Source organism: Montipora capricornis, chromosome 3 (genome assembly GCF_036669925.1).
Source record: "Montipora capricornis isolate CH-2021 chromosome 3, ASM3666992v2, whole genome shotgun sequence".
Classification (NCBI taxonomy): Eukaryota; Metazoa; Cnidaria; class Anthozoa; order Scleractinia; family Acroporidae; genus Montipora; species Montipora capricornis.
The window spans coordinates 6,569,588-6,594,277 of record NC_090885.1 but is presented as its reverse complement, the minus strand read 5'-3'; the positions used below and the strand labels follow the sequence as shown (position 1 = coordinate 6,594,277).

The 24,690-nt window shown below is 40.3% G+C and overlaps 1 protein-coding gene across 1 annotated transcript in view; it reads right to left on the bottom strand.

The window, feature by feature from the left end:
- Positions 1-23,326, bottom strand: part of LOC138039766 (hemicentin-1-like) — a 28,876-nt gene extending 5,550 nt beyond the window's left edge. The window contains exons 1-20 of the mRNA XM_068885614.1: positions 23,239-23,326; positions 22,640-22,801; positions 20,198-20,458; positions 19,631-19,912; positions 19,219-19,521; positions 18,619-18,780; positions 17,926-18,189; positions 16,264-16,437; positions 14,598-14,759; positions 13,904-14,167; positions 12,242-12,415; positions 10,576-10,737; positions 9,882-10,145; positions 8,224-8,397; positions 6,558-6,719; positions 5,864-6,127; positions 4,202-4,375; positions 2,536-2,697; positions 1,843-2,106; positions 94-354 (exon numbers count right to left, since the gene is read on the bottom strand). Of these exons, the coding sequence (XP_068741715.1) occupies positions 94-354; positions 1,843-2,106; positions 2,536-2,697; positions 4,202-4,375; positions 5,864-6,127; positions 6,558-6,719; positions 8,224-8,397; positions 9,882-10,145; positions 10,576-10,737; positions 12,242-12,415; positions 13,904-14,167; positions 14,598-14,759; positions 16,264-16,437; positions 17,926-18,189; positions 18,619-18,780; positions 19,219-19,521; positions 19,631-19,912; positions 20,198-20,458; positions 22,640-22,801; positions 23,239-23,326 (4,183 nt within the window). The remainder of the gene's footprint in view (positions 1-93; positions 355-1,842; positions 2,107-2,535; positions 2,698-4,201; positions 4,376-5,863; positions 6,128-6,557; positions 6,720-8,223; positions 8,398-9,881; positions 10,146-10,575; positions 10,738-12,241; positions 12,416-13,903; positions 14,168-14,597; positions 14,760-16,263; positions 16,438-17,925; positions 18,190-18,618; positions 18,781-19,218; positions 19,522-19,630; positions 19,913-20,197; positions 20,459-22,639; positions 22,802-23,238) is intronic.
- Positions 23,327-24,690: the final 1,364 nt, after the last annotated feature.

Genomic DNA, 24,690 nt, shown 5'->3' with positions numbered 1-24,690 from the left:
AATGTGGATAGCTCCACTTACCAAAGCCGTCAACTTGCATACCGCTTCACATGGACTTATAGGAAAATTTCTTCAAGAACTAATTCCACTTACAGTTAATTGCAACTTGTACTTCAGCCACTGCCGGGTTTCCTACGCCGTTTTCCGAGGTGCATCGGTAGCGTCCTGCAACATCTTTGCTGGCTCTCCTTAACAAAATAGTTTCATTTGTAACAGCCATTCTTTTTGCATGATTCTCAGCAAATGACCACGTGACTGTTGGGTCTGGCTTTCCAGAGGCGTTGCAAAATAAAGTGACGTCATCCATTTCATTGACGGTTGTGTCGTGAGAAATATAGGTGATGGTTGGTGAAACTGTGGGGAAAAAAGGCAAGGTGTTCTCGTATCCTTGTTCCATTAACTGTAATAATTATCGACCTGTTCGGCTTTTTCCTTGTTCCTGGTGATAATGCTGACCCTGTTTCTTGTCCTTGTTACATACATGGCCTATGTGCTCCTTTTCTTCAGTTCAAATTATACATTATTCTTTAGTTGTTCAAAACACTTAGTACAATTGGAAGACCCTTAATTCTAGACTAATACAAGAGACTATGAGGGTAAGCTAATATTACTATTGACAATCAAATATAACATATTCTCATACAAGTACTGACTCTTAGCAAGACTCTATTATTCAAGAGTAAGATTTACCCAAATTGGGTTACGGTCCCCATCAGAGTAAGAAAGTGTCTACTTTTAAACCACGCTTTGCAAGAAAACAAACAATAGACCAAATCGGCTAACTTAATGTTGTACCCAATTCAAACCCCATTTCAGTTAAATATGAATGCTACATTAGAATGCAATTACAATGAACAAAGAATCTTATATAACCCCGAAAGAATTGAATTGGGTACAACATTGAATTAGCCAATTTGGTGTACTGTTTATTTTTCCACAAAACTAGGTTTAAAAATAAACTCTTTCCTGACGCTGATGGGGACAAACCTGATACCAGATTCTTACTCTTTGGTAGTAAACTCTTGCTCTTAGCCCTTGAGAAACACAGTGAACTGAGTTGTGGTTTGGCCTCAATAGTCGTTGGTTGAAGAAGTGACATAGTTCCCGAGATAGTTGAAGATAGATATATATGGTTAAAGCAGAAAAACAGCAAAGATACTTCCTGACCCGGAAAGAACATTTCTGACACCATGTTGGTCGTAATTACCCTGCGAGCAGAGTCTCTTTCGATCTTCCTAGATAAGTCGGGAAGAGGAAAGTAGACTCTGCTCGCCGCCTCCACATTTCGTATTGAGCATGCGTTAAAAATTTAAATGTAATTCGGTGTCAGTCACGCGTGACCAGTAGCCACAAAACCACAAAACGAAAACAAACAGTCGGAATATTTTCCAACAACTCTGGCAAACACACGACAATCAAGGAATCATTTCATTGGAAACTCAAGATAGTCCATACTCTTAAAATGCCATTTAATTTTTTTACTGAAAAACTCATGAGAATTCTAACAGTTAAAATCGCCACGCTGTTGTAAATTTCAAAATATTGATGACGCGTGGCGATTGATCATGCGCAAAATTAAGAAAACAGGTTTGACAAGTCGAAACTGGACTGACTTATCCAATTCTTTGGATGAGCGGCAAATCAAAGAATGTGGAGGCGGCGAGCAGAGTCTACTTACCTCTTCCCGAATTGTCTAGGAAGATCGAAAGAGACTATGCTCGCAGGGTAGGTCGTAATATACTTTTCTCGCGTTTAAACTGTGGTGAAACTGTAATCAGTCTTCTAAGAATTCGAATCAGCAGTGTCAATTCCATAAAATCCGTATCATACATACATACATACCTTTTACCCTCAGGTTAAGACGAGCTATAGCGCCTGTCCCAAGAACATTTCGGGCGATACATTCATACACCCCTTCATCAGAGATGTTGACATGCTGAAGAGAAAACTTCCCGTTTTGGAAGAGGCCGAGAGTTTTGTTGTTGAAGCGTAGTTCAAGTTGTGGTGGCGGTAGGCTATCAGCAGAACAGGAGAAAGTTACGGTGTCCTTCACCAGCACAACGTCACCCTTAACGGCGTATGTCACATTGGTTCTAATTGGTTTGTCTGTTGAAAAATCAGTACAAAAAATACAAGATTTTGTGCCCCCGGATCGTGGAGGGAGATCAAGAAGTATATGCGTTCTCAAGTGAAGTTATGATCCTCGCAGTTATGAACGCAATTTTTGCAATTGCGTTCATGCTTCATACACCCCTTCATCATTGCATTTTCAATTAATACAATGAGACTAATGTTTTTACTGTTACGGATAGCAAGTATGGAATTTGTTTGTCGAGTAAACATAAAAGAGAATTTGCCTCCATAGCAGCCATTCTGAAAAATAGGGAAAGTAGTGATCTTTGCTATCACGATGGTTTAACTGAAGCAAGCTAAGTGCGAAATAATTTCAGTTAAGAACGAGCATTACGTATTAATGTGACGGTGACCGTGATTCAAGGGAAGCTCATGTTGTAATCATCTCACATTCATACTTACACTGAACAGTCACTCTAATGGAAGCCGTTGCGTTTCCAGCACGATTTGTTGCTGTGCACCTGTACTCGCCATCATGATATCTGCTGATATTCTTTAACAAGAGAACAGATTCTGTGTGTTTCCACTCTTCATTTCCTTGCTTTGACCACGTGATGTTTGGAACTGGTCTTGCCAGACTGGTTAATTAAATGTACTCATGTGTGCACCAGAGAAATCTATGCATTACCCCAACCCCCTCAAAACTAACAAAATACGCACAGAAGACTCTATGCACAAAGACACCACTTAGCAGGGGAGTGACAGGCAAGACTTGTACCAACACGGGAATTAATTAATTAATTAATTAATTAATTAAAAAACCAGAACTATTAGTTATTTTCCGACTGGGATTGCCATACTGGCAACCCAGTAATTAGACCTCCTGTCCTCATTTTGCTCGTCGTAGCGAGGCTAGAAAGGCTTATTAGCTTTAAATCAAAAGAATGTTTCATTTGGCCAACAATATGAAAGAGGTCTATGGGTTTCCAAACCATTCGCACTCTTCCCTTCAGATTCAAGAGCGGAGATAAAACTGGGGAAATCAAAATCAATCCCTGTTACCTTGAATCTGTTTGGTTGAAGCTTCTTTCACGGTAAACTGGCCGTATCCTACAATATTTCTTGCAGATATTCGCACTATGTATTTCATGTTGGCCTCCAAGTTGTTTATAACACCAATTAAGGAGTCTTCTTTAGTGGTTATCTGTGTGCAGTTCATCCACGAATAACTTCCTCTTTTCTTCCGGATTTGCAGCAAATAATACAGGATAGGATAGTGTGGGATGGTTGCTAGCTTTTTCCACTGAATTTCTAACTTGTTCGTACCAGTTTCTATTCGAAATACTTCTGGCGCTTTTGGAGCGTCTGCGGGAAATTGAACTACCTGTTACATGCGCATCAGTCACTTATCTCAAAACTGAAACAAAAAAAGGCAATAAATACGACCTGAGCCTTCATAGGCCCCAATTTATACCTAGTTCTCCAACAGTAGTCTCTGTTTTGTCCGTTCCAAGGAAGTTCCTCGCCATGCACGTGTAAACGCCAAAATCTTTTGCTTCCTGTGGCGTAAACGTCAGGGTACTGTGCCGCGTTCGAGACTGCGCAGACGTTTTAACAGCGGACGATTGTACAACTCCGTTATGGCTCCATGTTATTTCTGGCACTGGAAAACCGTCAGCCGTACATGTAATGACGGTTTTGTGGTTAATCCAGGACACGACATGTGAGGAAGACTTGTTTTTGATTTCTGGTTTGTCTGTCAGAAGAAGCAAAGGGTTGTTCATGAGTAAGACCAGACGATGTGAGGGTACAAGAGAAACGTCTCGCAGACTTCGAACTAAGTAATCATTGTTTCTTCTCTAAACTTTTATGACCTCGATTGGGTTACCACGCTGCTTGCTCCTTTCTTTAAAGTTAAAAAACTTTTTCGAAAGCAAACCATACATTAAATGTGGATAGCTCCACTTACCAAAGCCGTCAACTTGCATACCGCTTCACATGGACTTATAGGAAAATTTCTTCAAGAACTAATTCCACTTACAGTTAATTGCAACTTGTACTTCAGCCACTGCCGGGTTTCCTACGCCGTTTTCCGAGGTGCATCGGTAGCGTCCTGCAACATCTTTGCTGGCTGTCCTTAACAAAATAGTTTCATTTGTAACAGCCATTCTTTTTGCATGATTCTCAGCAAATGACCACGTGACTGTTGGGTCTGGCTTTCCAGAGGCGTTGCAAAATAAAGTGACGTCATCCGTTTCATTGACGGTTGTGTCGTGAGAAATATAGGTGATGGTTGGTGAAACTGTGGGGAAAAAAGGCAAGGTGTTCTCGTATCCTTGTTCCATTAACTGTAATAATTATCGACCTGTTCGGCTTTTTCCTTGTTCCTGGTGATAATGCTGACCCTGTTTCTTGTCCTTGTTACATACATGGCCTATGTGCTCCTTTTCTTCAGTTCAAATTATACATTATTCTTTAGTTGTTCAAAACACTTAGTACAATTGGAAGACCCTTAATTCTAGACTAATACAAGAGACTATGAGGGTAAGCTAATATTACTATTGACAATCAAATATAACATATTCTCATACAAGTACTGACTCTTAGCAAGACTCTATTATTCAAGAGTAAGATTTACCCAAATTGGGTTACGGTCCCCATCAGAGTAAGAAAGTGTCTACTTTTAAACCACGCTTTGCAAGAAAACAAACAATAGACCAAATCGGCTAACTTAATGTTGTACCCAATTCAAACCCCATTTCAGTTAAATATGAATGCTACATTAGAATGCAATTACAATGAACAAAGAATCTTATATAACCCCGAAAGAATTGAATTGGGTACAACATTGAATTAGCCAATTTGGTGTACTGTTTATTTTTCCACAAAACTAGGTTTAAAAATAAACTCTTTCCTGACGCTGATGGGGACAAACCTGATACCAGATTCTTACTCTTTGGTAGTAAACTCTTGCTCTTAGCCCTTGAGAAACACAGTGAACTGAGTTGTGGTTTGGCCTCAATAGTCGTTGGTTGAAGAAGTGACATAGTTCCCGAGATAGTTGAAGATAGATATATATGGTTAAAGCAGAAAAACAGCAAAGATACTTCCTGACCCGGAAAGAACATTTCTGACACCATGTTGGTCGTAATTACCCTGCGAGCAGAGTCTCTTTCGATCTTCCTAGATAAGTCGGGAAGAGGAAAGTAGACTCTGCTCGCCGCCTCCACATTTCGTATTGAGCATGCGTTAAAAATTTAAATGTAATTCGGTGTCAGTCACGCGTGACCAGTAGCCACAAAACCACAAAACGAAAACAAACAGTCGGAATATTTTCCAACAACTCTGGCAAACACACGACAATCAAGGAATCATTTCATTGGAAACTCAAGATAGTCCATACTCTTAAAATGCCATTTAATTTTTTTACTGAAAAACTCATGAGAATTCTAACAGTTAAAATCGCCACGCTGTTGTAAATTTCAAAATATTGATGACGCGTGGCGATTGATCATGCGCAAAATTAAGAAAACAGGTTTGACAAGTCGAAACTGGACTGACTTATCCAATTCTTTGGATGAGCGGCAAATCAAAGAATGTGGAGGCGGCGAGCAGAGTCTACTTACCTCTTCCCGAATTGTCTAGGAAGATCGAAAGAGACTATGCTCGCAGGGTAGGTCGTAATATACTTTTCTCGCGTTTAAACTGTGGTGAAACTGTAATCAGTCTTCTAAGAATTCGAATCAGCAGTGTCAATTCCATAAAATCCGTATCATACATACATACATACCTTTTACCCTCAGGTTAAGACGAGCTATAGCGCCTGTCCCAAGAACATTTCGGGCGATACATTCATACACCCCTTCATCAGAGATGTTGACATGCTGAAGAGAAAACTTCCCGTTTTGGAAGAGGCCGAGAGTTTTGTTGTTGAAGCGTAGTTCAAGTTGTGGTGGCGGTAGGCTATCAGCAGAACAGGAGAAAGTTACGGTGTCCTTCACCAGCACAACGTCACCCTTAACGGCGTATGTCACATTGGTTCTAATTGGTTTGTCTGTTGAAAAATCAGTACAAAAAATACAAGATTTTGTGCCCCCGGATCGTGGAGGGAGATCAAGAAGTATATGCGTTCTCAAGTGAAGTTATGATCCTCGCAGTTATGAACGCAATTTTTGCAATTGCGTTCATGCTTCATACACCCCTTCATCATTGCATTTTCAATTAATACAATGAGACTAACGTTTTTTACTGTTACGGATAGCAAGTATGGAATTTGTTTGTCGAGTAAACATAAAAGAGAATTTGCCTCCATAGCAGCCATTCTGAAAAATAGGGAAAGTAGTGATCTTTGCTATCACGATGGTTTAACTGAAGCAAGCTAAGTGCGAAATAATTTCAGTTAAGAACGAGCATTACGTATTAATGTGACGGTGACCGTGATTCAAGGGAAGCTCATGTTGTAATCATCTCACATTCATACTTACACTGAACAGTCACTCTAATGGAAGCCGTTGCGTTTCCAGCACGATTTGTTGCTGTGCACCTGTACTCGCCATCATGATATCTGCTGATATTCTTTAACAAGAGAACAGATTCTGTGTGTTTCCACTCTTCATTTCCTTGCTTTGACCACGTGATGTTTGGAACTGGTCTTGCCAGACTGGTTAATTAAATGTACTCATGTGTGCACCAGAGAAATCTATGCATTACCCCAACCCCCTCAAAACTAACAAAATACGCACAGAAGACTCTATGCACAAAGACACCACTTAGCAGGGGAGTGACAGGCAAGACTTGTACCAACACGGGAATTAATTAATTAATTAATTAATTAATTAAAAAACCAGAACTATTAGTTATTTTCCGACTGGGATTGCCATACTGGCAACCCAGTAATTAGACCTCCTGTCCTCATTTTGCTCGTCGTAGCGAGGCTAGAAAGGCTTATTAGCTTTAAATCAAAAGAATGTTTCATTTGGCCAACAATATGAAAGAGGTCTATGGGTTTCCAAACCATTCGCACTCTTCCCTTCAGATTCAAGAGCGGAGATAAAACTGGGGAAATCAAAATCAATCCCTGTTACCTTGAATCTGTTTGGTTGAAGCTTCTTTCACGGTAAACTGGCCGTATCCTACAATATTTCTTGCAGATATTCGCACTATGTATTTCATGTTGGCCTCCAAGTTGTTTATAACACCAATTAAGGAGTCTTCTTTAGTGGTTATCTGTGTGCAGTTCATCCACGAATAACTTCCTCTTTTCTTCCGGATTTGCAGCAAATAATACAGGATAGGATAGTGTGGGATGGTTGCTAGCTTTTTCCACTGAATTTCTAACTTGTTCGTACCAGTTTCTATTCGAAATACTTCTGGCGCTTTTGGAGCGTCTGCGGGAAATTGAACTACCTGTTACATGCGCATCAGTCACTTATCTCAAAACTGAAACAAAAAAAGGCAATAAATACGACCTGAGCCTTCATAGGCCCCAATTTATACCTAGTTCTCCAACAGTAGTCTCTGTTTTGTCCGTTCCAAGGAAGTTCCTCGCCATGCACGTGTAAACGCCAAAATCTTTTGCTTCCTGTGGCGTAAACGTCAGGGTACTGTGCCGCGTTCGAGACTGCGCAGACGTTTTAACAGCGGACGATTGTACAACTCCGTTATGGCTCCATGTTATTTCTGGCACTGGAAAACCGTCAGCCGTACATGTAATGACGGTTTTGTGGTTAATCCAGGACACGACATGTGAGGAAGACTTGTTTTTGATTTCTGGTTTGTCTGTCAGAAGAAGCAAAGGGTTGTTCATGAGTAAGACCAGACGATGTGAGGGTACAAGAGAAACGTCTCGCAGACTTCGAACTAAGTAATCATTGTTTCTTCTCTAAACTTTTATGACCTCGATTGGGTTACCACGCTGCTTGCTCCTTTCTTTAAAGTTAAAAAACTTTTTCGAAAGCAAACCATACATTAAATGTGGATAGCTCCACTTACCAAAGCCGTCAACTTGCATACCGCTTCACATGGACTTATAGGAAAATTTCTTCAAGAACTAATTCCACTTACAGTTAATTGCAACTTGTACTTCAGCCACTGCCGGGTTTCCTACGCCGTTTTCCGAGGTGCATCGGTAGCGTCCTGCAACATCTTTGCTGGCTGTCCTTAACAAAATAGTTTCATTTGTAACAGCCATTCTTTTTGCATGATTCTCAGCAAATGACCACGTGACTGTTGGGTCTGGCTTTCCAGAGGCGTTGCAAAATAAAGTGACGTCATCCGTTTCATTGACGGTTGTGTCGTGAGAAATATAGGTGATGGTTGGTGAAACTGTGGGGAAAAAAGGCAAGGTGTTCTCGTATCCTTGTTCCATTAACTGTAATAATTATCGACCTGTTCGGCTTTTTCCTTGTTCCTGGTGATAATGCTGACCCTGTTTCTTGTCCTTGTTACATACATGGCCTATGTGCTCCTTTTCTTCAGTTCAAATTATACATTATTCTTTAGTTGTTCAAAACACTTAGTACAATTGGAAGACCCTTAATTCTAGACTAATACAAGAGACTATGAGGGTAAGCTAATATTACTATTGACAATCAAATATAACATATTCTCATACAAGTACTGACTCTTAGCAAGACTCTATTATTCAAGAGTAAGATTTACCCAAATTGGGTTACGGTCCCCATCAGAGTAAGAAAGTGTCTACTTTTAAACCACGCTTTGCAAGAAAACAAACAATAGACCAAATCGGCTAACTTAATGTTGTACCCAATTCAAACCCCATTTCAGTTAAATATGAATGCTACATTAGAATGCAATTACAATGAACAAAGAATCTTATATAACCCCGAAAGAATTGAATTGGGTACAACATTGAATTAGCCAATTTGGTGTACTGTTTATTTTTCCACAAAACTAGGTTTAAAAATAAACTCTTTCCTGACGCTGATGGGGACAAACCTGATACCAGATTCTTACTCTTTGGTAGTAAACTCTTGCTCTTAGCCCTTGAGAAACACAGTGAACTGAGTTGTGGTTTGGCCTCAATAGTCGTTGGTTGAAGAAGTGACATAGTTCCCGAGATAGTTGAAGATAGATATATATGGTTAAAGCAGAAAAACAGCAAAGATACTTCCTGACCCGGAAAGAACATTTCTGACACCATGTTGGTCGTAATTACCCTGCGAGCAGAGTCTCTTTCGATCTTCCTAGATAAGTCGGGAAGAGGAAAGTAGACTCTGCTCGCCGCCTCCACATTTCGTATTGAGCATGCGTTAAAAATTTAAATGTAATTCGGTGTCAGTCACGCGTGACCAGTAGCCACAAAACCACAAAACGAAAACAAACAGTCGGAATATTTTCCAACAACTCTGGCAAACACACGACAATCAAGGAATCATTTCATTGGAAACTCAAGATAGTCCATACTCTTAAAATGCCATTTAATTTTTTTACTGAAAAACTCATGAGAATTCTAACAGTTAAAATCGCCACGCTGTTGTAAATTTCAAAATATTGATGACGCGTGGCGATTGATCATGCGCAAAATTAAGAAAACAGGTTTGACAAGTCGAAACTGGACTGACTTATCCAATTCTTTGGATGAGCGGCAAATCAAAGAATGTGGAGGCGGCGAGCAGAGTCTACTTACCTCTTCCCGAATTGTCTAGGAAGATCGAAAGAGACTATGCTCGCAGGGTAGGTCGTAATATACTTTTCTCGCGTTTAAACTGTGGTGAAACTGTAATCAGTCTTCTAAGAATTCGAATCAGCAGTGTCAATTCCATAAAATCCGTATCATACATACATACCTTTTACCCTCAGGTTAAGACGAGCTATAGCGCCTGTCCCAAGAACATTTCGGGCGATACATTCATACACCCCTTCATCAGAGATGTTGACATGCTGAAGAGAAAACTTCCCGTTTTGGAAGAGGCCGAGAGTTTTGTTGTTGAAGCGTAGTTCAAGTTGTGGTGGCGGTAGGCTATCAGCAGAACAGGAGAAAGTTACGGTGTCCTTCACCAGCACAACGTCACCCTTAACGGCGTATGTCACATTGGTTCTAATTGGTTTGTCTGTTGAAAAATCAGTACAAAAAATACAAGATTTTGTGCCCCCGGATCGTGGAGGGAGATCAAGAAGTATATGCGTTCTCAAGTGAAGCTATGATCCTCGCAGTTATGAACGCAATTTTTGCAATTGCGTTCATGCTTCATACACCCCTTCATCATTGCATTTTCAATTAATACAATGAGACTAACGTTTTTTACTGTTACGGATAGCAAGTATGGAATTTGTTTGTCGAGTAAACATAAAAGAGAATTTGCCTCCATAGCAGCCATTCTGAAAAATAGGGAAAGTAGTGATCTTTGCTATCACGATGGTTTAACTGAAGCAAGCTAAGTGCGAAATAATTTCAGTTAAGAACGAGCATTACGTATTAATGTGACGGTGACCGTGATTCAAGGGAAGCTCATGTTGTAATCATCTCACATTCATACTTACACTGAACAGTCACTCTAATGGAAGCCGTTGCGTTTCCAGCACGATTTGTTGCTGTGCACCTGTACTCGCCATCATGATATCTGCTGATATTCTTTAACAAGAGAACAGATTCTGTGTGTTTCCACTCTTCATTTCCTTGCTTTGACCACGTGATGTTTGGAACTGGTCTTGCCAGACTGGTTAATTAAATGTACTCATGTGTGCACCAGAGAAATCTATGCATTACCCCAACCCCCTCAAAACTAACAAAATACGCACAGAAGACTCTATGCACAAAGACACCACTTAGCAGGGGAGTGACAGGCAAGACTTGTACCAACACGGGAATTAATTAATTAATTAATTAATTAATTAAAAAACCAGAACTATTAGTTATTTTCCGACTGGGATTGCCATACTGGCAACCCAGTAATTAGACCTCCTGTCCTCATTTTGCTCGTCGTAGCGAGGCTAGAAAGGCTTATTAGCTTTAAATCAAAAGAATGTTTCATTTGGCCAACAATATGAAAGAGGTCTATGGGTTTCCAAACCATTCGCACTCTTCCCTTCAGATTCAAGAGCGGAGATAAAACTGGGGAAATCAAAATCAATCCCTGTTACCTTGAATCTGTTTGGTTGAAGCTTCTTTCACGGTAAACTGGCCGTATCCTACAATATTTCTTGCAGATATTCGCACTATGTATTTCATGTTGGCCTCCAAGTTGTTTATAACACCAATTAAGGAGTCTTCTTTAGTGGTTATCTGTGTGCAGTTCATCCACGAATAACTTCCTCTTTTCTTCCGGATTTGCAGCAAATAATACAGGATAGGATAGTGTGGGATGGTTGCTAGCTTTTTCCACTGAATTTCTAACTTGTTCGTACCAGTTTCTATTCGAAATACTTCTGGCGCTTTTGGAGCGTCTGCGGGAAATTGAACTACCTGTTACATGCGCATCAGTCACTTATCTCAAAACTGAAACAAAAAAAGGCAATAAATACGACCTGAGCCTTCATAGGCCCCAATTTATACCTAGTTCTCCAACAGTAGTCTCTGTTTTGTCCGTTCCAAGGAAGTTCCTCGCCATGCACGTGTAAACGCCAAAATCTTTTGCTTCCTGTGGCGTAAACGTCAGGGTACTGTGCCGCGTTCGAGACTGCGCAGACGTTTTAACAGCGGACGATTGTACAACTCCGTTATGGCTCCATGTTATTTCTGGCACTGGAAAACCGTCAGCCGTACATGTAATGACGGTTTTGTGGTTAATCCAGGACACGACATGTGAGGAAGACTTGTTTTTGATTTCTGGTTTGTCTGTCAGAAGAAGCAAAGGGTTGTTCATGAGTAAGACCAGACGATGTGAGGGTACAAGAGAAACGTCTCGCAGACTTCGAACTAAGTAATCATTGTTTCTTCTCTAAACTTTTATGACCTCGATTGGGTTACCACGCTGCTTGCTCCTTTCTTTAAAGTTAAAAAACTTTTTCGAAAGCAAACCATACATTAAATGTGGATAGCTCCACTTACCAAAGCCGTCAACTTGCATACCGCTTCACATGGACTTATAGGAAAATTTCTTCAAGAACTAATTCCACTTACAGTTAATTGCAACTTGTACTTCAGCCACTGCCGGGTTTCCTACGCCGTTTTCCGAGGTGCATCGGTAGCGTCCTGCAACATCTTTGCTGGCTGTCCTTAACAAAATAGTTTCATTTGTAACAGCCATTCTTTTTGCATGATTCTCAGCAAATGACCACGTGACTGTTGGGTCTGGCTTTCCAGAGGCGTTGCAAAATAAAGTGACGTCATCCGTTTCATTGACGGTTGTGTCGTGAGAAATATAGGTGATGGTTGGTGAAACTGTGGGGAAAAAAGGCAAGGTGTTCTCGTATCCTTGTTCCATTAACTGTAATAATTATCGACCTGTTCGGCTTTTTCCTTGTTCCTGGTGATAATGCTGACCCTGTTTCTTGTCCTTGTTACATACATGGCCTATGTGCTCCTTTTCTTCAGTTCAAATTATACATTATTCTTTAGTTGTTCAAAACACTTAGTACAATTGGAAGACCCTTAATTCTAGACTAATACAAGAGACTATGAGGGTAAGCTAATATTACTATTGACAATCAAATATAACATATTCTCATACAAGTACTGACTCTTAGCAAGACTCTATTATTCAAGAGTAAGATTTACCCAAATTGGGTTACGGTCCCCATCAGAGTAAGAAAGTGTCTACTTTTAAACCACGCTTTGCAAGAAAACAAACAATAGACCAAATCGGCTAACTTAATGTTGTACCCAATTCAAACCCCATTTCAGTTAAATATGAATGCTACATTAGAATGCAATTACAATGAACAAAGAATCTTATATAACCCCGAAAGAATTGAATTGGGTACAACATTGAATTAGCCAATTTGGTGTACTGTTTATTTTTCCACAAAACTAGGTTTAAAAATAAACTCTTTCCTGACGCTGATGGGGACAAACCTGATACCAGATTCTTACTCTTTGGTAGTAAACTCTTGCTCTTAGCCCTTGAGAAACACAGTGAACTGAGTTGTGGTTTGGCCTCAATAGTCGTTGGTTGAAGAAGTGACATAGTTCCCGAGATAGTTGAAGATAGATATATATGGTTAAAGCAGAAAAACAGCAAAGATACTTCCTGACCCGGAAAGAACATTTCTGACACCATGTTGGTCGTAATTACCCTGCGAGCAGAGTCTCTTTCGATCTTCCTAGATAAGTCGGGAAGAGGAAAGTAGACTCTGCTCGCCGCCTCCACATTTCGTATTGAGCATGCGTTAAAAATTTAAATGTAATTCGGTGTCAGTCACGCGTGACCAGTAGCCACAAAACCACAAAACGAAAACAAACAGTCGGAATATTTTCCAACAACTCTGGCAAACACACGACAATCAAGGAATCATTTCATTGGAAACTCAAGATAGTCCATACTCTTAAAATGCCATTTAATTTTTTTACTGAAAAACTCATGAGAATTCTAACAGTTAAAATCGCCACGCTGTTGTAAATTTCAAAATATTGATGACGCGTGGCGATTGATCATGCGCAAAATTAAGAAAACAGGTTTGACAAGTCGAAACTGGACTGACTTATCCAATTCTTTGGATGAGCGGCAAATCAAAGAATGTGGAGGCGGCGAGCAGAGTCTACTTACCTCTTCCCGAATTGTCTAGGAAGATCGAAAGAGACTATGCTCGCAGGGTAGGTCGTAATATACTTTTCTCGCGTTTAAACTGTGGTGAAACTGTAATCAGTCTTCTAAGAATTCGAATCAGCAGTGTCAATTCCATAAAATCCGTATCATACATACATACATACCTTTTACCCTCAGGTTAAGACGAGCTATAGCGCCTGTCCCAAGAACATTTCGGGCGATACATTCATACACCCCTTCATCAGAGATGTTGACATGCTGAAGAGAAAACTTCCCGTTTTGGAAGAGGCCGAGAGTTTTGTTGTTGAAGCGTAGTTCAAGTTGTGGTGGCGGTAGGCTATCAGCAGAACAGGAGAAAGTTACGGTGTCCTTCACCAGCACAACGTCACCCTTAACGGCGTATGTCACATTGGTTCTAATTGGTTTGTCTGTTGAAAAATCAGTACAAAAAATACAAGATTTTGTGCCCCCGGATCGTGGAGGGAGATCAAGAAGTATATGCGTTCTCAAGTGAAGTTATGATCCTCGCAGTTATGAACGCAATTTTTGCAATTGCGTTCATGCTTCATACACCCCTTCATCATTGCATTTTCAATTAATACAATGAGACTAACGTTTTTTACTGTTACGGATAGCAAGTATGGAATTTGTTTGTCGAGTAAACATAAAAGAGAATTTGCCTCCATAGCAGCCATTCTGAAAAATAGGGAAAGTAGTGATCTTTGCTATCACGATGGTTTAACTGAAGCAAGCTAAGTGCGAAATAATTTCAGTTAAGAACGAGCATTACGTATTAATGTGACGGTGACCGTGATTCAAGGGAAGCTCATGTTGTAATCATCTCACATTCATACTTACACTGAACAGTCACTCTAATGGAAGCCGTTGCGTTTCCAGCACGATTTGTTGCTGTGCACCTGTACTCGCCATCATGATATCTGCTGATATTCTTTAACAAGAGAACAGATTCTGTGTGTTTCCACTCTTCATTTCCTTGCTTTGACCACGTGATGTTTGGAACTGGTCTTGCCAGACTGGTTAATTAAATGTACTCATGTGTGCACCAGAGAAATCTATGCATTACCCCAACCCCCTCAAAACTAACAAAATACGCACAGAAGACTCTATGCACAAAGACACCACTTAGCAGGGGAGTGACAGGCAAGACTTGTACCAACACGGGAATTAATTAATTAATTAATTAATTAATTAAAAAACCAGAACTATTAGTTATTTTCCGACTGGGATTGCCATACTGGCAACCCAGTAATTAGACCTCCTGTCCTCATTTTGCTCGTCGTAGCGAGGCTAGAAAGGCTTATTAGCTTTAAATCAAAAGAATGTTTCATTTGGCCAACAATATGAAAGAGGTCTATGGGTTTCCAAACCATTCGCACTCTTCCCTTCAGATTCAAGAGCGGAGATAAAACTGGGGAAATCAAAATCAATCCCTGTTACCTTGAATCTGTTTGGTTGAAGCTTCTTTCACGGTAAACTGGCCGTATCCTACAATATTTCTTGCAGATATTCGCACTATGTATTTCATGTTGGCCTCCAAGTTGTTTATAACACCAATTAAGGAGTCTTCTTTAGTGGTTATCTGTGTGCAGTTCATCCACGAATAACTTCCTCTTTTCTTCCGGATTTGCAGCAAATAATACAGGATAGGATAGTGTGGGATGGTTGCTAGCTTTTTCCACTGAATTTCTAACTTGTTCGTACCAGTTTCTATTCGAAATACTTCTGGCGCTTTTGGAGCGTCTGCGGGAAATTGAACTACCTGTTACATGCGCATCAGTCACTTATCTCAAAACTGAAACAAAAAAAGGCAATAAATACGACCTGAGCCTTCATAGGCCCCAATTTATACCTAGTTCTCCAACAGTAGTCTCTGTTTTGTCCGTTCCAAGGAAGTTCCTCGCCATGCACGTGTAAACGCCAAAATCTTTTGCTTCCTGTGGCGTAAACGTCAGGGTACTGTGCCGCGTTCGAGACTGCGCAGACGTTTTAACAGCGGACGATTGTACAACTCCGTTATGGCTCCATGTTATTTCTGGCACTGGAAAACCGTCAGCCGTACATGTAATGACGGTTTTGTGGTTAATCCAGGACACGACATGTGAGGAAGACTTGTTTTTGATTTCTGGTTTGTCTGTCAGAAGAAGCAAAGGGTTGTTCATGAGTAAGACCAGACGATGTGAGGGTACAAGAGAAACGTCTCGCAGACTTCGAACTAAGTAATCATTGTTTCTTCTCTAAACTTTTATGACCTCGATTGGGTTACCACGCTGCTTGCTCCTTTCTTTAAAGTTAAAAAACTTTTTCGAAAGCAAACCATACATTAAATGTGGATAGCTCCACTTACCAAAGCCGTCAACTTGCATACCGCTTCACATGGACTTATAGGAAAATTTCTTCAAGAACTAATTCCACTTACAGTTAATTGCAACTTGTACTTCAGCCACTGCCGGGTTTCCTACGCCGTTTTCCGAGGTGCATCGGTAGCGTCCTGCAACATCTTTGCTGGCTGTCCTTAACAAAATAGTTTCATTTGTAACAGCCATTCTTTTTGCATGATTCTCAGCAAATGACCACGTGACTGTTGGGTCTGGCTTTCCAGAGGCGTTGCAAAATAAAGTGACGTCATCCGTTTCATTGACGGTTGTGTCGTGAGAAATATAGGTGATGGTTGGTGAAACTGTGGGGAAAAAAGGCAAGGTGTTCTCGTATCCTTGTTCCATTAACTGTAATAATTATCGACCTGTTCGGCTTTTTCCTTGTTCCTGGTGATAATGCTGACCCTGTTTCTTGTCCTTGTTACATACATGGCCTATGTGCTCCTTTTCTTCAGTTCAAATTATACATTATTCTTTAGTTGTTCAAAACACTTAGTACAATTGGAAGACCCTTAATTCTAGACTAATACAAGAGACTATGAGGGTAAGCTAATATTACTATTGACAATCAAATATAACATATTCTCATACAAGTACTGACTCTTAGCAAGACTCTATTATTCAAGAGTAAGATTTACCCAAATTGGGTTACGGTCCCCATCAGAGTAAGAAAGTGTCTACTTTTAAACCACGCTTTGCAAGAAAACAAACAATAGACCAAATCGGCTAACTTAATGTTGTACCCAATTCAAACCCCATTTCAGTTAAATATGAATGCTACATTAGAATGCAATTACAATGAACAAAGAATCTTATATAACCCCGAAAGAATTGAATTGGGTACAACATTGAATTAGCCAATTTGGTGTACTGTTTATTTTTCCACAAAACTAGGTTTAAAAATAAACTCTTTCCTGACGCTGATGGGGACAAACCTGATACCAGATTCTTACTCTTTGGTAGTAAACTCTTGCTCTTAGCCCTTGAGAAACACAGTGAACTGAGTTGTGGTTTGGCCTCAATAGTCGTTGGTTGAAGAAGTGACATAGTTCCCGAGATAGTTGAAGATAGATATATATGGTTAAAGCAGAAAAACAGCAAAGATACTTCCTGACCCGGAAAGAACATTTCTGACACCATGTTGGTCGTAATTACCCTGCGAGCAGAGTCTCTTTCGATCTTCCTAGATAAGTCGGGAAGAGGAAAGTAGACTCTGCTCGCCGCCTCCACATTTCGTATTGAGCATGCGTTAAAAATTTAAATGTAATTCGGTGTCAGTCACGCGTGACCAGTAGCCACAAAACCACAAAACGAAAACAAACAGTCGGAATATTTTCCAACAACTCTGGCAAACACACGACAATCAAGGAATCATTTCATTGGAAACTCAAGATAGTCCATACTCTTAAAATGCCATTTAATTTTTTTACTGAAAAACTCATGAGAATTCTAACAGTTAAAATCGCCACGCTGTTGTAAATTTCAAAATATTGATGACGCGTGGCGATTGATCATGCGCAAAATTAAGAAAACAGGTTTGACAAGTCGAAACTGGACTGACTTATCCAATTCTTTGGATGAGCGGCAAATCAAAGAATGTGGAGGCGGCGAGCAGAGTCTACTTACCTCTTCCCGAATTGTCTAGGAAGATCGAAAGAGACTATGCTCGCAGGGTAGGTCGTAATATACTTTTCTCGCGTTTAAACTGTGGTGAAACTGTAATCAGTCTTCTAAGAATTCGAATCAGCAGTGTCAATTCCATAAAATCCGTATCATACATACATACATACCTTTTACCCTCAGGTTAAGACGAGCTATAGCGCCTGTCCCAAGAACATTTCGGGCGATACATTCATACACCCCTTCATCAGAGATGTTGACATGCTGAAGAGAAAACTTCCCGTTTTGGAAGAGGCCGAGAGTTTTGTTGTTGAAGCGTAGTTCAAGTTGTGGTGGCGGTAGGCTATCAGCAGAACAGGAGAAAGTTACGGTGTCCTTCACCAGCACAACGTCACCCTTAACGGCGTATGTCACATTGGTTCTAATTGGTTTGTCTGTTGAAAAATCAGTACAAAAAATACAAGATTTTGTGCCCCCGGATCGTGGAGGGAGATCAAGAAGTATATGCGTTCTCAAGTGAAGCTATGATCCTCGCAGTTATGAACGCAATTTTTGCAATTGCGTTCATGCTTCATACACCCCTTCATCATTGCATTTTCAATTAATACAATGAGACTAACGTTTTTACTGTTACGGATAGCAAGTATGGAATTTGTTTGTCGAGTAAACATAAAAGAGAATTTGCCTCCATAGCAGCCATTCTGAAAAATAGGGAAAGTAGTGATCTTTGCTATCACGATGGTTTAACTGAAGCAAGCTAAGTGCGAAATAATTTCAGTTAAGAACGAGCATTACGTATTAATGTGACGGTGACCGTGATTCAAGGGAAGCTCATGTTGTAATCATCTCACATTCATACTTACACTGAACAGTCACTCTAATGGAAGCCGTTGCGTTTCCAGCACGATTTGTTGCTGTGCACCTGTACTCGCCATCATGATATCTGCTGATATTCTTTAACAAGAGAACAGATTCTGTGTGTTTCCACTCTTCATTTCCTTGCTTTGACCACGTGATGTTTGGAACTGGTCTTGCCAGACTGGTTAATTAAATGTACTCATGTGTGCACCAGAGAAATCTATGCATTACCCCAACCCCCTCAAAACTAACAAAATACGCACAGAAGACTCTATGCACAAAGACACCACTTAGCAGGGGAGTGACAGGCAAGACTTGTACCAACACGGGAATTAATTAATTAATTAATTAATTAATTAAAAAACCAGAACTATTAGTTATTTTCCGACTGGGATTGCCATACTGGCAACCCAGTAATTAGACCTCCTGTCCTCATTTTGCTCGTCGTAGCGAGGCTAGAAAGGCTTATTAGCTTTAAATCAAAAGAATGTTTCATTTGGCCAACAATATGAAAGAGGTCTATGGGTTTCCAAACCATTCGCACTCTTCCCTTCAGATTCAAGAGCGGAGATAAAACTGGGGAAATCAAAATCAATCCCTGTTACCTTGAATCTGTTTGGTTGAAGCTTCTTTCACGGTAAACTGGCCGTATCCTACAATATTTCTTGCAGATATTCGCACTATGTATTTCATGTTGGCCTCCAAGTTGTTTATAACACCAATTAAGGAGTCTTCTTTAGTGGTTATCTGTGTGCAGTTCATCCACGAATAACTTCCTCTTTTCTTCCGGATTTGCAGCAAATAATACAGGATAGGATAGTGTGGGATGGTTGCTAGCTTTTTCCACTGAATTTCTAACTTGTTCGTACCAGTTTCTATTCGAAATACTTCTGGCGCTTTTGGAGCGTCTGCGGGAAATTGAACTACCTGTTACATGCGCATCAGTCACTTATCTCAAAACTGAAACAAAAAAAGGCAATAAATACGACCTGAGCCTTCATAGGCCCCAATTTATACCTAGTTCTCCAACAGTAGTCTCTGTTTTGTCCGTTCCAAGGAAGTTCCTCGCCATGCACGTGTAAACGCCAAAATCTTTTGCTTCCTGTGGCGTAAACGTCAGGGTACTGTGCCGCGTTCGAGACTGCGCAGACGTTTTAACAGCGGACGATTGTACAACTCCGTTATGGCTCCATGTTATTTCTGGCACTGGAAAACCGTCAGCCGTACATGTAATGACGGTTTTGTGGTTAATCCAGGACACGACATGTGAGGAAGACTTGTTTTTGATTTCTGGTTTGTCTGTCAGAAGAAGCAAAGGGTTGTTCATGAGTAAGACCAGACGATGTGAGGGTACAAGAGAAACGTCTCGCAGACTTCGAACTAAGTAATCATTGTTTCTTCTCTAAACTTTTATGACCTCGATTGGGTTACCACGCTGCTTGCTCCTTTCTTTAAAGTTAAAAAACTTTTTCGAAAGCAAACCATACATTAAATGTGGATAGCTCCACTTACCAAAGCCGTCAACTTGCATACCGCTTCACATGGACTTATAGGAAAATTTCTTCAAGAACTAATTCCACTTACAGTTAATTGCAACTTGTACTTCAGCCACTGCCGGGTTTCCTACGCCGTTTTCCGAGGTGCATCGGTAGCGTCCTGCAACATCTTTGCTGGCTGTCCTTAACAAAATAGTTTCATTTGTAACAGCCATTCTTTTTGCATGATTCTCAGCAAATGACCACGTGACTGTTGGGTCTGGCTTTCCAGAGGCGTTGCAAAATAAAGTGACGTCATCCGTTTCATTGACGGTTGTGTCGTGAGAAATATAGGTGATGGTTGGTGAAACTGTGGGGAAAAAAGGCAAGGTGTTCTCGTATCCTTGTTCCATTAACTGTAATAATTATCGACCTGTTCGGCTTTTTCCTTGTTCCTGGTGATAATGCTGACCCTGTTTCTTGTCCTTGTTACATACATGGCCTATGTGCTCCTTTTCTTCAGTTCAAATTATACATTATTCTTTAGTTGTTCAAAACACTTAGTACAATTGGAAGACCCTTAATTCTAGACTAATACAAGAGACTATGAGGGTAAGCTAATATTACTATTGACAATCAAATATAACATATTCTCATACAAGTACTGACTCTTAGCAAGACTCTATTATTCAAGAGTAAGATTTACCCAAATTGGGTTACGGTCCCCATCAGAGTAAGAAAGTGTCTACTTTTAAACCACGCTTTGCAAGAAAACAAACAATAGACCAAATCGGCTAACTTAATGTTGTACCCAATTCAAACCCCATTTCAGTTAAATATGAATGCTACATTAGAATGCAATTACAATGAACAAAGAATCTTATATAACCCCGAAAGAATTGAATTGGGTACAACATTGAATTAGCCAATTTGGTGTACTGTTTATTTTTCCACAAAACTAGGTTTAAAAATAAACTCTTTCCTGACGCTGATGGGGACAAACCTGATACCAGATTCTTACTCTTTGGTAGTAAACTCTTGCTCTTAGCCCTTGAGAAACACAGTGAACTGAGTTGTGGTTTGGCCTCAATAGTCGTTGGTTGAAGAAGTGACATAGTTCCCGAGATAGTTGAAGATAGATATATATGGTTAAAGCAGAAAAACAGCAAAGATACTTCCTGACCCGGAAAGAACATTTCTGACACCATGTTGGTCGTAATTACCCTGCGAGCAGAGTCTCTTTCGATCTTCCTAGATAAGTCGGGAAGAGGAAAGTAGACTCTGCTCGCCGCCTCCACATTTCGTATTGAGCATGCGTTAAAAATTTAAATGTAATTCGGTGTCAGTCACGCGTGACCAGTAGCCACAAAACCACAAAACGAAAACAAACAGTCGGGATATTTTCGAACAACTCTGGCAAACACACGACAATCAAGGAATCATTTCATTGGAAACTCAAGATAGTCCATACTCTTAAAATGCCATTTAATTTTTTTACTGAAAAACTCATGAGAATTCTAACAGTTAAAATCGCCACGCTGTTGTAAATTTCAAAATATTGATGACGCGTGGCGATTGATCATGCGCAAAATTAAGAAAACAGGTTTGACAAGTCGAAACTGGACTGACTTATCCAATTCTTTGGATGAGCGGCAAATCAAAGAATGTGGAGGCGGCGAGCAGAGTCTACTTACCTCTTCCCGAATTGTCTAGGAAGATCGAAAGAGACTATGCTCGCAGGGTAGGTCGTAATATACTTTTCTCGCGTTTAAACTGTGGTGAAACTGTAATCAGTCTTCTAAGAATTCGAATCAGCAGTGTCAATTCCATAAAATCCGTATCATACATACATACATACCTTTTACCCTCAGGTTAAGACGAGCTATAGCGCCTGTCCAAGAACATTTCGGGCGATACATTCATACACCCCTTCATCAGAGATGTTGACATGCTGAAGAGAAAACTTCCCGTTTTGGAAGAGGCCGAGAGTTTTGTTGTTGAAGCGTAGTTCAAGTTGTGGTGGCGGTAGGCTATCAGCAGAACAGGAGAAAGTTACGGTGTCCTTCACCAGCACAACGTCACCCTTAACGGCGTATGTCACATTGGTTCTAATTGGTTTGTCTGTTGAAAAATCAGTACAAAAAATACAAGATTTTGTGCCCCCGGATCGTGGAGGGAGATCAAGAAGTATATGCGTTCTCAAGTGAAGTTATGATCCTCGCAGTTATGAACGCAATTTTTGCAATTGCGTTCATGCTTCATACACCCCTTCATCATTGCATTTTCAATTAATACAATGAGACTAACGTTTTTTACTGTTACGGATAGCAAGTATGGAATTTGTTTGTCGAGTAAACATAAAAGAGAATTTGCCTCCATAGCAGCCATTCTGAAAAATAGGGAAAGTAGTGATCTTTGCTATCACGATGGTTTAACTGAAGCAAGCTAAGTGCGAAATAATTTCAGTTAAGAACGAGCATTACGTATTAATGTGACGGTGACCGTGATTCAAGGGAAGCTCATGTTGTAATCATCTCACATTCATACTTACACTGAACAGTCACTCTAATGGAAGCCGTTGCGTTTCCAGCACGATTTGTTGCTGTGCACCTGTACTCGCCATCATGATATCTGCTGATATTCTTTAACAAGAGAACAGATTCTGTGTGTTTCCACTCTTCATTTCCTTGCTTTGACCACGTGATGTTTGGAACTGGTCTTGCCAGACTGGTTAATTAAATGTACTCATGTGTGCACCAGAGAAATCTATGCATTACCCCAACCCCCTCAAAACTAACAAAATACGCACAGAAGACTCTATGCACAAAGACACCACTTAGCAGGGGAGTGACAGGCAAGACTTGTACCAACACGGGAATTAATTAATTAATTAATAATTAATTAAAAAACCAGAACTATTAGTTATTTTCCGACTGGGATTGCCATACTGGCAACCCAGTAATTAGACCTCCTGTCCTCATTTTGCTCGTCGTAGCGAGGCTAGAAAGGCTTATTAGCTTTAAATCAAAAGAATGTTTCATTTGGCCAACAATATGAAAGAGGTCTATGGGTTTCCAAACCATTCGCACTCTTCCCTTCAGATTCAAGAGCGGAGATAAAACTGGGGAAATCAAAATCAATCCCTGTTACCTTGAATCTGTTTGGTTGAAGCTTCTTTCACGGTAAACTGGCCGTATCCTACAATATTTCTTGCAGATATTCGCACTATGTATTTCATGTTGGCCTCAAGTTGTTTATAACACCAATTAAGGAGTCTTCTTTAGTGGTTATCTGTGTGCAGTTCATCCACGAATAACTTCCTCTTTTCTTCCGGATTTGCAGCAAATAATACAGGATAGGATAGTGTGGGATGGTTGCTAGCTTTTTCCACTGAATTTCTAACTTGTTCGTACCAGTTTCTATTCGAAATACTTCTGGCGCTTTTGGAGCGTCTGCGGGAAATTGAACTACCTGTTACATGCGCATCAGTCACTTATCTCAAAACTGAAACAAAAAAAGGCAATAAATACGACCTGAGCCTTCATAGGCCCCAATTATACCTAGTTCTCCAACAGTAGTCTCTGTTTTGTCCGTTCCAAGGAAGTTCCTCGCCATGCACGTGTAAACGCCAAAATCTTTTGCTTCCTGTGGCGTAAACGTCAGGGTACTGTGCCGCGTTCGAGACTGCGCAGACGTTTTAACAGCGGACGATTGTACAACTCCGTTATGGCTCCATGTTATTTCTGGCACTGGAAAACCGTCAGCCGTACATGTAATGACGGTTTTGTGGTTAATCCAGGACACGACATGTGAGGAAGACTTGTTTTTGATTTCTGGTTTGTCTGTCAGAAGAAGCAAAGGGTTGTTCATGAGTAAGACCAGACGATGTGAGGGTACAAGAGAAACGTCTCGCAGACTTCGAACTAAGTAATCATTGTTTCTTCTCTAAACTTTTATGACCTCGATTGGGTTACCACGCTGCTTGCTCCTTTCTTTAAAGTTAAAAAACTTTTTCGAAAGCAAACCATACATTAAATGTGGATAGCTCCACTTACCAAAGCCGTCAACTTGCATACCGCTTCACATGGACTTATAGGAAAATTTCTTCAAGAACTAATTCCACTTACAGTTAATTGCAACTTGTACTTCAGCCACTGCCGGGTTTCCTACGCCGTTTTCCGAGGTGCATCGGTAGCGTCCTGCAACATCTTTGCTGGCTGTCCTTAACAAAATAGTTTCATTTGTAACAGCCATTCTTTTTGCATGATTCTCAGCAAATGACCACGTGACTGTTGGGTCTGGCTTTCCAGAGGCGTTGCAAAATAAAGTGACGTCATCCGTTTCATTGACGGTTGTGTCGTGAGAAATATAGGTGATGGTTGGTGAAACTGTGGGGAAAAAAGGCAAGGTGTTCTCGTATCCTTGTTCCATTAACTGTAATAATTATCGACCTGTTCGGCTTTTTCCTTGTTCCTGGTGATAATGCTGACCCTGTTTCTTGTCCTTGTTACATACATGGCCTATGTGCTCCTTTTCTTCAGTTCAAATTATACATTATTCTTTAGTTGTTCAAAACACTTAGTACAATTGGAAGACCCTTAA